The sequence below is a fragment of the Diabrotica virgifera genome, chromosome 1, assembly GCF_917563875.1.
Source record: "Diabrotica virgifera virgifera chromosome 1, PGI_DIABVI_V3a".
Taxonomy (NCBI): domain Eukaryota; kingdom Metazoa; phylum Arthropoda; class Insecta; order Coleoptera; family Chrysomelidae; genus Diabrotica; species Diabrotica virgifera.
In genome coordinates this window covers 54506113-54521034 of record NC_065443.1, presented here as the reverse complement: position 1 = coordinate 54521034, position 14922 = coordinate 54506113, and the positions used below count along the sequence as shown (strand labels likewise).

The 14922-nt window shown below is 33.6% G+C and overlaps 2 protein-coding genes across 8 annotated transcripts in view; one reads left to right on the top strand and one right to left on the bottom strand.

Annotated features, from left to right (window-relative positions):
• LOC114328595 (uncharacterized) overlaps positions 1–14922 on the top strand; it is a 288450-nt gene that overhangs the window by 130081 nt on the left and 143447 nt on the right. The gene's annotated exons all lie outside the window — the stretch shown is intronic.
• Positions 1–14922, bottom strand: part of LOC114328597 (uncharacterized) — a 109847-nt gene that overhangs the window by 70429 nt on the left and 24496 nt on the right. For 3 of the 7 annotated variants that reach the window (XM_028277479.2, XM_028277485.2, XM_028277487.2), the window contains exon 1: positions 9889–10228. In XM_028277479.2, the coding sequence (XP_028133280.1) occupies positions 9889–9896 (8 nt within the window). In that variant the 5' untranslated portion in view covers positions 9897–10228. Of the gene's footprint in view, positions 1–9888; positions 10229–14922 lie in introns of those variants that run through there. The other 4 variants (XM_028277481.2, XM_028277480.2, XM_028277484.2 and 1 more) reach the window with 2 other exon arrangements.

The window sequence follows — 14922 nt, the reverse complement described above, 5'->3', positions numbered from 1 at the left end:
CACGAAAACCTTATTCTTCTATATTTCTGAAAGTGTAGTCACTGAATGTTTTCACCCACGATTTCTTTGAACCTTCATCGATTTTCATGAAAATTGTTGATTAGTTAGAGGATACTTCAAAAAACAAAAGTGATATGGCATCAAGTTGCGCTTTCTGCATTTTAGGGGTTGAAAAATTACTTGAACATAAATTGATTTTCTGATGTCAAATCACTACAATTGTACAGGGGGTGAATATTGCTATGAAATTTGAAAATAAAAACGTAATTATCTTTTAAACTACTTCGTATAACATCACAAAACCTGATATTTTAAGAAATAAAACATAGAGGAGAATCCAAAAATGTAAAAATATACAGGGTGTTCCATTAAACAAAAGATAATTTTGTTTCACCCTGTCAATATGGGTGGCCCTGTATATTTGGAAATGTATTTAAATTCTGATATTATCTATGCCCCAATCTCACCTAAATAAACTTTTTTCGTATCTTCTACAACAAACGACTAATTGGACTTCCCACAACCTGTATACATACACAATCTCCGCTATAAAATTTTTTAAAAGAAAATGTTATTGGTTTTTTTAAAATAACTCCGTTAAATTTTGAAATATGAGATTTATCAAAAAACCATTACAAAGCTAAGTAAAAGTTCCATAACACTGTATTAAACATAATTTTCTAAATCCTTTATTTTTTTTTTAATACAAGGTGAAAGGGCCCCGGTTACATGGTTCTCGCAGTAAAATTTAGGTTTTAAATGTTTCTATCTCGGTTATTTTTTGTCGTAAAAAAATATTAAAAAAAGAAAAAGCTTAAATAAAGTTAAAACTAAAATTTTGTTCTCTACCATTTTTTGAGTATATCGAGTATTTTTGGAGTTATTATCAAAAGAAAATGAAATTCACGAAAATTTGAAAAATTCTGATTTTTTTTAATCGTATTTTTTTTTAAATATGCATTCTAAACCGGTCAAAATTGTTACAAGTTATTGCTCATGTTAAAATAAATAAAGTTTTAAATGGGTTACTATACATTTTAATTTTTGTGGAAATGACGTATGTTTCATTTTTCATTCTTCCCTAAAAAATCTGAAAGGGTCCTCTTATTTCCATCATAACTTGCTTAATTTTGATGCTATCGACTTCTTATGTAGCTTTTTGATAGTTACCTTTAAGTACTTTATTAAAATGTTTAATATCTATATTTAACAAAGTGCATCGTTTTCCTGTTACTTAAGCTTGAATACTAAGATTTGAGTACTCGCGGAAAAAAATATACATTCAATTGCATATAACTCACTTTGTATATGTAATAAAGGATTTTTCGAATAAGGAACTTATTTATTTTTATATTATCTTCGATTTTGGTAATAACAACTTTTTTGAAGAAACTTATGGTTTTTGAGTTATTTATGAAAAACTGCTTTAAAACATGGATTTTTTTCAGGAAAAATCAAAACTTTTGATCTTTAATAACTCAAAAACTATTGATTTATTGAAATAACTTTATATAACAAATTTTACTTATAATTTGTCCCTCTATCGATTAGTGGTATTATTTTTATTAAAATAATTTCCACCCCCGAGAAGGGGTGGCATCCCCCCCCAGGGTAAAAGCGCAAGTTGGCACCATGTCACCTTTGTTTCTTGAGGTATCCTCTACATACTTACCAATTTTCATGAAAATCGATGGAGGTTCAACGAAATCGGAGGTGAAAACCTTCATTGACTCCACTATATGTATTAATGTCTTTTCCCTTTCTCTTGTTTCGTAAGTAGAACAAAGAATTAGCCGAGTAAAGACATAGATGAGGTAAGTCACGCCATATTTGCTTTCATTTAATAAGTATTTTATATATTTTGTATTGACTAGGTTTTTGTTTAATTTTTGATTTAACTATCTTTTCTTTTACGTTTCTATTTTTGTATATTTATGGTTCCCACAAGGAAACCAGTGGCGCCCAATATTTTATTTCTTTTTATTTAATATTCTTATTTAATTTTTCTATTTTTTTATTTCTAAGCTAATAAGAGGATATTAATAACATCCCGTTAAGAACCATGCTCATATCTCTTCCGTTACTGAGCAACCGAGGACATGTTCTTCAACTTGTGTAACACGTTTACATCTCCTTATATGACATATCAACATCTTGTCAAATTATATTTTCCATTATTCCTACAGGGTGAATTTCGTCGTAACATATACTTTTGTCGCGGCAACGTGTTAATAGTGTTATACAAATAGCGCCCATTCGTGGGACTGCTATAGTATAACAAGAAATTAAACTTAACTGACTGATTTGGCAACACAGATAAAATAGTCACTATCATCACAATGTATATTATCATAATATTGTGCCTTCGTCAAGTATTGCCGACGCACTGTTGCCAAAGGTCCACAGAACTTTCGAAAAGCGGTGCGGATAGTTCGAATTAATATTGATGACGCGCTGATGTAGCCTCTTAAGAGAGTAAAACACCTTATAATAGACTTCCAACCTATCAACGGAAGACAGCAAAATAAGAATCAGAGGCAATTTTTTAAATCTTCAATAATAAATGCTCATACACTAACTGAGGAGAAATCGGATGAAGAAAAAAAAAGAATTTTACGAACAACTGGAAAGCATTATACAAGGCTGTCCTAGAAAAGACGTAAAGGTAATTAATAGGAGATTTGAATGCACAGATAGGTAAGAAGAGGGAATACGCGCCAACCATTGGAAATTACAGTGTTGAAGAGTTGAACAACAACGGAACTCGCCTGATACACTTAGCCACCTCAATCAACGTGGTAGTTCGCAACACATGCTTTATGCACAAAGATATATGTATAAGGGAACATGTAGAAGCTCTGATTGGAGTACAGTAAATAAAATCGACCATATGGCGGTGCAAGATGCGAAGCAAACATAGACTGAACCGCTACCTAGTCTAAATGAAAATAAGAGCCAGAATCTCCAATGCAAAGAAAGTCAGAGGAGTGAAAGAGGAAAGGTTTAACGTAGAGGTGGTAAAACTTAGCGATAGGTAACAAATATGAAGAAAGTCTGGAATGTAAGCTAGATGACTGTACAGGTGATACTTAAAGCGGTTAACAACCTATTGTAAAATATTGTAAGCAGTGTAAAACCATGTTGAAAGAAATAGCAACTGAAGTGATTGGAAGGCAAAAGCGTGAAAAAATAAGCTCGGACTGGTACGATGAGGAACAAGCACAAGCAGTGCAAAGAAAAAATCAAGCATATACAAGGCTCCAAGTACGAAAAACGAGAAAAGTAGAGGGAGAGTAAGGGCAGCTGAGACGAGACGAAAAACAAATACTGAAAAGAAATAAGAAGCATATAGCAACCAACTGAAGGAACTAGAGAAGTATAACACACAAACAGAAACGCGAAAATTCTACAAGTAGGTTAACCATAATAGAAAGGAATTAAAACCTAGATTATCAATAGGTAGAAACAGAACAAGCGAGATCATTGTTGATCAAGACCAGATACTAGAAAGATGGGTACAAAATTAGCTAGAGAAAACTACTAGAGAATCTGGAATAATAACAAGAGGAACCATCATTAATAGGAGTGTACAAAAATACCAGCGTCATCCATAGCATAACAAGAAGAGAGGCAGACTTGGTCCAATCGTTCACGCTATTGGAAGCAGCAGCAAAATGAATGGGGCTTCACATTAAAAAACAATGGGTTGCGATACAGTTATAGATGAAAACTCATCGGGATCGAGATTGTAAAATGGAGTTTTAGATTTTACTTGACGATTGATAAACTTAAAATCGTAATGTTTCATTGAATTATCGAGTTTTTAAAATGGCCATTTTCGCGGTTTTTCGAACCTTAACTTCATTTTAGAGAAGTTACTACAGAACTTTTTTGTTAAGAATAAGCTACGTAATGTAAAAAACCGGACAAAAAAAAACTTTAACTATTTGTTTAAAAAAATTGTTTAAACAATTTTTGGCCATCATTTTCTCTTGGCATATGGATTGAGAATATTCTAGTCAGTGCGCCCATACTAGCCTGACTAGGAAGACTTCAAAATAATTATAAATCAAACTATGTACCAAATATTCTAAATTTAGGTAATATAAATATAATCTATTGAGCAGATTAGATTATAAATTTGTGTAACGAAAATAAAAATAAAATAGTTTAATAATTATGCAGTATCTGATAAAAATAAATCACAAATACATTTACCCTCATACAGTTACCAAAAGGAAATGCAAATATACTGTATAAATAAAATCATGACCTTTGGACAAGTACACAACACATGTGAAACTGAATATAATTTATGAATAAGTAAATAAAGCCTTTGTTTTATAAATACCAATGCGTCAATACAACCTTGTACTTACCTTACTTTTTTAAATCTTTATAATGGTGGAAACAGAAAGTGAACGAAACCGAAAATTGCAGTTTAACTCATTTTTTAATTGGAGCTAATTTTTTGTATTTAACTCGGTGTTGATATATTTAAACGCAGCAGGTTAAACACCCCAGTTACGTTCTTAATTAATAACATACTGAACAAACAATGAATCTATAATATAGAAACATATGATAACCAGACGTTGGAAGGTCTAATACAAATTGTTATAACAATACAGATGTTTTGGCACGCTGATAGTCAAAATAAATAAGTAAGTAATACAAACAAATTAATAAAAAGAAGCTAAGAATCATGTAGATTTATATGAGGCAGAATTTTTATCAAGTGATTATCAAGGATAATAACAAAAAAAAATTTATTTTATCGTGTAAAAACTTTCCAATTTTTTACGTTTCTCTAGTCTTGACTCCGGAGGGAGTGTGCTGGCCATCGTGTATTATCCGTCTCTAAAGATCTCTGTCTCTGGCCATTTGTTTTTAACTCACGCAGTATTTTGCATATTCCTGTAATTTGATCGATAAATCTGGATGGGATCTTCCTCGTGGTTTTCAGCCTTCTACCTTTCATCATCATCATCATCATCAGCACGTAGCGCTACAACCCTGTGTGGGTCCTGGCTGACTGTACAACTTTTTTCCGATTTGTTCGGTCTTCCATCAACCTAGGTTCAAATGGAATGTTCATTTTCCGGAGATCTGATTGGATGTTATCTCTCCATCGCATTCTGGGACGTCCGAGTGGTCTAGGTACCTGTAGGAATCTCCTCCCATACCAGTCTTAAAAACCTTTCTACCTTCTACCTATCTTTTCTTGGGTAATAAGCCTTTCTATGTTCCTGTGTCTGCTATCATAACATGTCTGGTCTCATAACGAAAGTATTTTAACTGTTGGAGATGGACTTTGCTGGAGAGCCGTTTACTATTAAATATTTGTCCTGTGACTGGTCCACGGAATTCGTAACAGTTTTTCCCAACAAAACATTTCAGTGGCGCCTACCTTTCTTCTTCCCGCTTGCCTTAGGGTCCAAGATTTCCAAGTCCAAGTTCACTCCGTATGTTAGTATTGTGAATATTAAGCAGTTGATCAACCTCATTTTTAGAGTTCGTGAAATTTGAGAGATAAAATAATCGTATTGTATTTTGAGAACAATTTCCGAAGTGGAAATCGAAACGTCAAATAAACTTAATTTTAAAGTAAAATTGTGGCTTATTCCCAACAAAAATAGTAAAAAACCTACTAGAGATACCACAGGTCACAAAAAACATAAGCTATGTAGGAATACAAAATAAAGTCATATATTTAACCGATATAATGTGCCTCAGAAATAAAGATGAAGAGAGGTCCCTTATTAAGAAAGTTACCAGATGGAAGCCAGAAGAAAGAAACTGAAAAAAAAGTATATATATAAAAATTAAAAACGAATCAAACGAGCTCTAAGACGAGAGCGACAATTATTCCACCAGGAATACGAAAGTCTTAATTATGATGATACTACCAAGGTCAGAACTAGCCTAGGATATCGGTGAGATTCGCCAGGGTAGCTTACTGTTCAATGTGTGGGGTGGAGCGGTATTTAAATAAAGGTTCCCAGAATTTGAAGAAAACTAATTGCATCTTCGTCACTAAATTAGCAGTTGCAAACATTTAACTAGTCATTGAAAATATGTATTGTAATTGAGAGCGTATACCCCAAGATACTTACGAACGCATATAGTATGACATAACATACAGACTAAACCAAAGAATTAAGACACATAAGTAGGAACATGGACTAGGTGCAGGAGCTGTGAACAGAAAATGTATGGGTCCAACCTCACCAAAATATGCAAAAACAAACACATACAAAAAATTCTGATAATATGCAGAAATTATGGATCTAAGGACAATGGAAAGGAAGAAGAAATCGAGAGCAATTTACCAACGTGATAGACATTTGGGAAATGTTATTAAACACAAACTTCATCAATTGCAGCAAAGCGCAATCCAAAATAAAGATAGATGGATAAACGGCGTAAAAATAGCAATACGATCTATTTAAAAGACGAACCTTAACATTTATAATGACTACACTTCTGATAAGATGTACAGTTTCGGAGAAATGACTTTATTAAACTTAAGAAATGTTTTGGGGCTACAACGACTCATTGACAGGACCAACTGGATCGGTGAGCAATTCTACATGAAAATAAACATTAATAAAACCAATTCGAAGTCAAGCCGAAAAAAAACAGAATGTACCTTAACCTTGCACAATAAACGGACTCATTTTAGAACAGATTACAGATCAATAAATTTAAGTACTTGGGGTGTTGGATCAATAACAGTCTAAATCCTGATCTAGATATAAGATCTAGAATAGAACAGGCCAGAAAATCTTTCGAAAAAATCAAAAGACTGCTATGTGATTCTCGAATAAATTCGGAAACCAAACAAAAACGTAAACAGACAGGGCCTTGATTTTTGACCCTTCGCTTCGTTATCGAACGTATTCGCTTCGGATCTGTTTAGTATATGTAACGAATACGTTCGATAGCGAAGCGAAGGGTCAAAAATCAAGGCCCTGTTATATGATTAGTAAACTCGAAATTAGACTACGTCTATCAAAATGCTACATCTGGTCGACTCTTCTCTATGCAGTTAAAACAGCAACCGTAAATAAATTGGAGACATTTGAAATGTGGATTTACCAGAGAATCCTTAAAATTTCATGGACATGGCATACATCAAACGAAGAAGTGTTGCATAGAATAGGCAAGGAACGAGAACTTTTCAACACAGTGAAAGTTAGAAAAACATCATACCTAGGCTACATACTGAGAAACAATAAGTAGCAATATTCTCAACTAATAGTGAAAGGAAAAATCGAGGGAAAAAGAGGACTAGAAGGAAAAGACTATCGGCTAAGAAACATCCTACAATGGGCAGGGCTAAATTTTGAACAGCTAATAAGAACAGATGAAGACAGACAAGAATTTGCGATTGTAGTAGCCAACCTCTATTGAGGAGAGGGCACTTTAAGAACAAGAAGAAGAAATATCTGTGTAGTCAAGATATGGGGTGAATGCTACGCTCAAGGTTTCGTCGGTGACATAATGTGTTCTATAATCTTCATCATGGGATAAGGCCATGGGCACCGCACGAAACAAGTACATCTCAATAAATAATTTACTGAAGAATGCTACAACTATCAGGAATGAAAAGAGGAATACGTGGAACCAATTAAGAGGATAGGATATGAACCAAAAGTATTATTGTCCTTGAAGATAAAAATTTAAATATTTAGATCATGTGATGAGAGGACAAAATGCCGGAGGAAATAATTTATGAGCAGAAGCGCAGGGCTATTTAAAGTGGACTCAACAAGATCCGTTTAGGTATGATAAGGAAGAAAAAATTGCCATAACCGCGACCAATCAATAATTTACCATAAAAAATATAATTATAATATTCTTATGGTAATAAGAATTATTACTAAAGATTCTACAAATTGCACTTTCTTTATCCAAATATTACTCACAATAGGTACTAAGAACTAAATTATAACAAAGTTAATAACATAAAAATATATCTATTTTATTAAATTATCGTAAAAATAATAATGGACATAATGCGACCAAAAAAGTACTATTATTGTTAGATATATTCTAGAGCCGTTGAGGAAGCATTACTATCCCAAAGTGAAGGAATAATAATTACCTAAATATGCAGAATATCTTATATATACAAAATAAGGTATGCAGATGACACCGTCATTATGGCAAGCTCTGCTGAACAACTCCAATTACTACTAAACAAAACAAACAGTTTCTGTGTAGAATATGGACTAAAAATGAATGTAAAAAAGACCAAATACATGATAATAACTAAGAAAACCAATATAAAAACAAGCTTACATTTGGGAAATGTACCGATATATAGGGTTGATAAATACATACAAATACCTAGGAACCTGGATTTCAGACAATAAAGATCAAACAACAGAAATAAGGGCCAAGATAGAAATAGCAACAAATGCGTTTGTAAAAGTGAAAACAATTCTAAGCAACAAAGACCTTAGATTTGAACTGAGAGTAAGAGCTTTGATATGCTGCGTGTTTTCGATACTGCAATATGGACTTGAAAGCTGGACATTGAAGCAAGAACACATACCTAAATAAGCTACAGTCATTTGAAATGTGGTGTTACAGAGGGATGCTTAGAATAGCATGGACACACAAGAAAACGAACACGGAAGTATTGCGAGAAATAAGCAAATATGTAATACGAAATAATAAACATAATAAAAATAAGAAAGTTACAATATCTGAGACACGTAATGAAAGGACAGCGATATGAAATGCTAAGACTGATAATCTCTCTCTCCTGCCGTTTCCCCATTACTGAGGATCGTGATTTCTTCCAATATTCCTAACAATGTTTCTCCATTGGTCTCTATCTTCAGCTGCTCTAAGAGCTTCGCAGAATGAGTTTCCAGCTGAATGCTTTATTTGGTCAGACCATCTAGTTGGTGATCGTCCTCTTGATCTTCTCCCCGGAACGTTTCCAGAAACAATTAATCTCTCCAAACTGTCGTCACCTCTGCGAACCACGTGACCAAAGAATTGCAGAATTCGTTGCAGACATATTGTGGACAGCTTTTTTTTTAATATTGAGTTGGTTTAGAATGGAAACGTTTGTCCTATGAGCTGTCCAAGGTATGCGCAGCATTCTTCTCCAGCACCATATCTCAAAGCCATCAATTTTTTGGCGCTCGCATGCGCGAAGAGTCCAAGTCTCTGCTCCGTATAGAAATATTGAGAATACAAGGGCATTCACCAGTCTCATCTTGATATTTTGAGAGATAGATCTGTCTTTCCAAACTTTAGTTAGACGACTCATCGCATTTTTTGCCATACCAATACGTTTCCGAACTTCTGCTTCACAGTTACCATCGTTAGTTATACTAGACCCGAGATAGACAAAGGTGTTTACTATCTGGTATTCCTGTAATATGTTAGTCAGTTGAATAGTGTCAAATCTGTCGACCACCATTATTTTTGTCTTAGCTCTATTGATTTTCAGACCAACTTTATTGCTTTCGTACTCAACTCTTCGCAGAAGATCAAACATTTCTTGCTCATTTGCTGCTATAAGTGTAGTGTCATCAGCAAATCTTAAATTGGAGATTTTCCTACCAGCTACTATTACTCCACAGGCCCATCCTTCTAAAACCATCCTCATGACAAGACTGATAATACAGGGAAAGATAAAAGGAGGAAGGAGTATAGGAAGAGAGGAAGTGTCATGGTTGAAGAATTTAAGGGACTGGTTTAGATACAGTTCTATAGAACTCTTCAAAGCAGCGGCAGATAGAGTAAAGATAGTGATGATGATATCCAACCTCCGATTACGAGACGGCACTTAAAGAACAAGAAGATTTCTTGCTCTAAATGCGCAAATAAATATCAATTGAATTACCTAATTCTTGTACTTACTTGTGCATTTTGATGTTGATGAAGAATGCTGATACCGCTCTCCATAAAATTGAAAAACTTTGGCCTCTTTGGAAGTGGAACTTCTTTTAATTTGGCGGTGGTCTGCTACTAAACAAAAACAAAAATTTCATTTTGAACGGATATTTTTCTGGCTGCATAAATTTGTTTATTAGTTCATTGTCGCATTAGCATCATGTTTACTTTATTTTCACAACAACGATAGTTTTTGTTTGAAATAGTCGTGGAAACTATCTAAGAGGTAAATATTATACTAGCTCTCCACATTTATCTTGATACAGTCGTATCGTTCAATAATCGTATATATCTATAATATGGGTTTCGTTTTATTTATTGCAACGTGTAAACATAATTGTGAAACAATACAAGTGTCGAACAAATTAAAACACAAATGAGATAAAACTTTATTCTCCCACGCTAATATACTATAATGAATTAAAGCAAATATAAAAATCTAGTAGGTGTATACCATGTGCTTTAAAGTTATATACCCTGTACAAATTTTAAAATAATTCGAGGAAAGCGAATTAATTTTCGTCTGTGCCGACGTTTCAGATATATTAAAAGCATTTGATCGTGCCAAACTGAAAGATGTCATCCATATTTAGACATACAATAGATAATGCAAACCAAATAAAAACGAAGAAACTAAGTATGTACTTGCCTAACTAAAATCTGCGGTGAATGGGATCCGACAGGGAGATATATTGAGCCTCCTTATACTTGATAACATCAAGGTCGAAAATGACAACAAGAAATGAAATTCAAGTTTAGGTATAGAAATATCAAATTTTGGCATGTAGGGACGTAAGTACAAGAATAAATAATAAAAGTAAGACCCAATCAAGAATTTTCACCGGGTCCATCAACCATCACCGAAAGAGGTAATGACCTAATCACGAAGGGGGAAGGTGGATGAAGATTGAACAGGTCAACATTATCATACAATCTGTATATTATCCAACCACTGTGTTGAAGGTCTTCCTGTACCTCTGTATACCTAAAATCTAAGACGCCATTCCATTGTGCGTTAATCCACCTTGCTTCATTCATCAGCAGTCAGAGATCCCCTAGGGACAACGTACAATTTATTCTGTATGCGCATCTAAAGATTTAGCAGCCCACACCATAACTGAACCTCCTTGAAAACTTATACTAAGGCTAAAAAGTAGGTACACTCGGCATATCGTTCACCATCCTTTCTCCATACTCTTTCGCGATTCTCTTTAGCGAAATGTAATCTGGCTACACGATGTTTCATGGAAAGTTCTGCTCCTATTGGCTCCGTGCGTCTCCCCTCTACGTACAGTCACGTGATACGCTATCAGATTTTGTAAGGACGTTTTAATATTGAGTCTTATGGGATTATTTTGTTAAACTTGAATATTTTATTTTGTAGTGATAATAACCGAATACAATTGTTAGAATTCATTAGTTATTAATTTATACTGTAATTTATAGTGCAACAAAATATTTTCTTTTTCGTTAATAAATATTTATTGACATAAACTGCGATAGTGAGGTTATGCATACAAAATCAAACTGATAATCAATATTGGAAAGTGAAGAATTTATAGTGCGTTTTTATTTTCTGTTTATATTAATACATAATATCACGAGCGTGACACGACATTTTTTTAAATGTCTCATTTAAAAATACACAAAGCGTCCTTATAAAATTTCAAAAAACCGCCACCATGAGCAGGTCGGTCGATTTTGCTTTGACACTTTGTTAACGCTCGGAGCGAATAGTTTGTCTTCGAGCATTCAAATTAGTCTTATTTAACCTTTAACCGTCTGTTAACGATTAGTTCACTAACGTTTCTGACATTTTGAAGAGTTGAAGAGTGTTTCTAACCTCTACAAGTATAGCATTTGAATGACGATTTTAGTACTGAAGACACTATAAAACACTCATTTCTAATTGAATTTTGAGTTAAGATGTATTCCTAGGTTTTTGGTACTAGAGTATTGAGAAAGTTGAATATTGTTAATATAAGTGAAGTAGGTATATAGGGTGAGGCAGATAACTGGCCTATTAGAAATATCTCGAGAACTAAAGGCAACAGAATCATGAAAATTGGAATAAAGGGGTTTTGAAGGATGATCTATTAAATGAAAATATTTTCATCTCTTTGCAACTTCCGGTTATACCGGAAGTTGCTTATAACTTCGTTTTTTTAAATGGGACACCCTGTATATTTTTACATTTTTGGATTCTCTTCGATGTCTTCTTTCTTAAAATATAAGGTTTTGTAATATTATACAGGGTATTTTAAAAGATAATTACGTTTTTTTATTAATTTCGTAGCAACATTCACACCCTGTAGAATTGTAGTAGTTTGACATCTAAAACTCTACTTACGTTCAAATGATTTTTAATATACTCTACTATTGTTAAGAATGATTAGTATAGCTAAATTTTTTATTTTAGTATACAGGGTTGGTCGAAACTCGGAATGAGTATTTTCTGAGTTTTCTTAAATGGAACACCCTGCATTTTTGTATTGTAGTGAAATGATATTTTATAGTACTTTTTTATTTCTTAAGCATTCCCTATACCTAACTGCTTTAATTTGTGAGTTATTGGTGATTCAAGCTAAACATTAATTGCAACAAAAAATACGTAAAATTTTATTAGGTTGGCCGTGAAAATACTCAATCCCAAATAATTTTTCAGAAATAAATACATATTAATCCAGACTGGTCCTTAAAATTACCAATAATGGTTTAGCTATCGAAATACCTACTTAGTTAAGATTGTTGGTGCGATTAACAATTAAGCACAAATTAAAGCAGTTAGGTAGGTATAGGGAATGCTTAAGAAATAAAAAAGTACCATAAAATATCATTTCATTACAATACTAAAATACAGGGTGTTCCATTTAAGAAAACTCAGAAAATACTCATTCCGAGTTTCGACCAACCCTGTATACTAAAATTAAAAATTTAGCTATACTAATGATTCTTAACAATAGTAGAGTATATTAAAAATCATTTGAACGTAAGTAGAGTTTTAGATGTCAAACTACTACAATTCTACAGGGTGTGAATGTTGCTACGAAATTAATAAAAAAACGTAATTATCTTTTAAAATACCCTGTATAATATTACAAAACCTTATATTTTAAGAAAGAAGACATCGAAGAGAATCCAAAAATGTAAAAATATACAGGGTGTCCCATTAAAAAAACGAAGTTATAAGCAACTTCCGGTATAACCGGAAGTTGCAAAGAGATGAAACTACTTTCATTTAATAGATCATCCTTCAAAACCCCCTTATTCCAATTTTCATGATTCTGTTGCCTTTAGTTCTCGAGATATTTCTAATGGGCCAGTTATCTGCCTCACCCTGTATATGTTAGGTACGGTAAAAGTAGATAATCTGGTAATTGTACACAATTACCGCTAATTGTATACAATTACCAGAGTCGACGATAAATGTAGGAAATATTCTTTAAAAACCCTTTATTTCCTACTTTTACCGGTAATTGTATACATTTCCCAGAGGATCTTGGTAAAAGTAAGAAATTCAAATTATGTATAGCGATCGACACGCAAGCGGAATGCCACAATACATAGCTGTAGAAATCATAACGATCTATTTGGACCTATGTGAAACTTGCCAGAAAAAATCTAAAGTTCCCAAAAAACGTTTAGTAGTGAAACCTATACTGTCAAAAAGAAATGAATATTAGATGTAAAATAGATTTGATAGATATGCAAGCATAAGCAGATAATTAACTAAAGTTCATTTTTATCTCTTCCAAGATCACTTGGTATTACAAAATTTGTACAATTATGGAAGTTGAAAACTAAACGTGCAGAAGAAGTTACATTAGTTCTTCTTGATATATTTTGTGGCTTTAAAGCTCTTCAAAGCGACAATGGACGAGAATTCTCCGACACAATTAAATAAGAAGTGTGCTTTATGTGGAAAGATTTGCAGATAGTGCACGGTAAGCCAAGACACAATCAGTCACAAGGATCTGTTGAACGTGCGAATAAAGACATTGAAAATATACTAAGTTCCTGGTTGCAAAGCAACCAAGCCAACAAGTTGTCAGAGGGTCTTCGATCTGTACAATTCGCCAAGAACCAAGCCTACCCTTCTGGCATCAAGTGCAGTCCATATGAAGCTATATTTGGGGTTCCTGCCAAAATTGGTTTTAAAACTTCATCACTGCCAGAAGATGCTATAGAAAAGATTTCGACTCAAGAAGATTTGGAAATAAAAGAACGAGTAGAAGAAACCTAGTCAGGTCCTGATTCTGAAGAACGTGAAGAAGCTGAAGTTGATGAGCTTCTAATAGAACAAGGTCTATAGAACAAGGAACAAGTCCCATGAGCTTCTAATAGAACAAGGACCAGAATAACCTTAACAACTATCAGTGAATGAATCTAACGTGATTCAGAAGAACTATTTTCTAATCTAATTTCAGAGAGGCGAGATTCTGTTGCAATTAAAAGGACACATGCAAAGGAACCAAGCGAAGAAAATGCTTAAAACATCAAACTTGAAATTTTCCCCTGGTAATGTCGGTGATACGATAAAATATACAGTGCCAGGACCGCGATTTTTGACCCTTCGCTTCGTTATCGAACGTATTCGCTTCGTATCTGTTTAGTATACGAAGCGAATACGTTCGATAACGAAGCGAAGGGCCAAAAATGAAGGTCATGTTGGCAGGGCACGAAGGGATTCTAGAAATGCTTGGCTGTTTTTACGATTGTTTAAAATGAATTTTACGAATTAGGTACTAAAGAAGGGCGACTGCCACAGTTGTGTAGCAACAGTCAATTTGCCATCTGCAAAAAATCATTCATTTTCATAGTTCCAAAGCTAAACATTTCATTGTAATTGTGAAAGTTGTGTAATTCCAAGTTCTTTGAGAGTTTGCCATGTCAGAAGTAGTAAGTAAGTAAAGTAGTAGTATTAGTTCAGGCGAAAAGCTCAATTCAGGTTAAACAAAGTGTCTTTTTTTTAATTCAGTTCCATAAATATTACACTTCTTG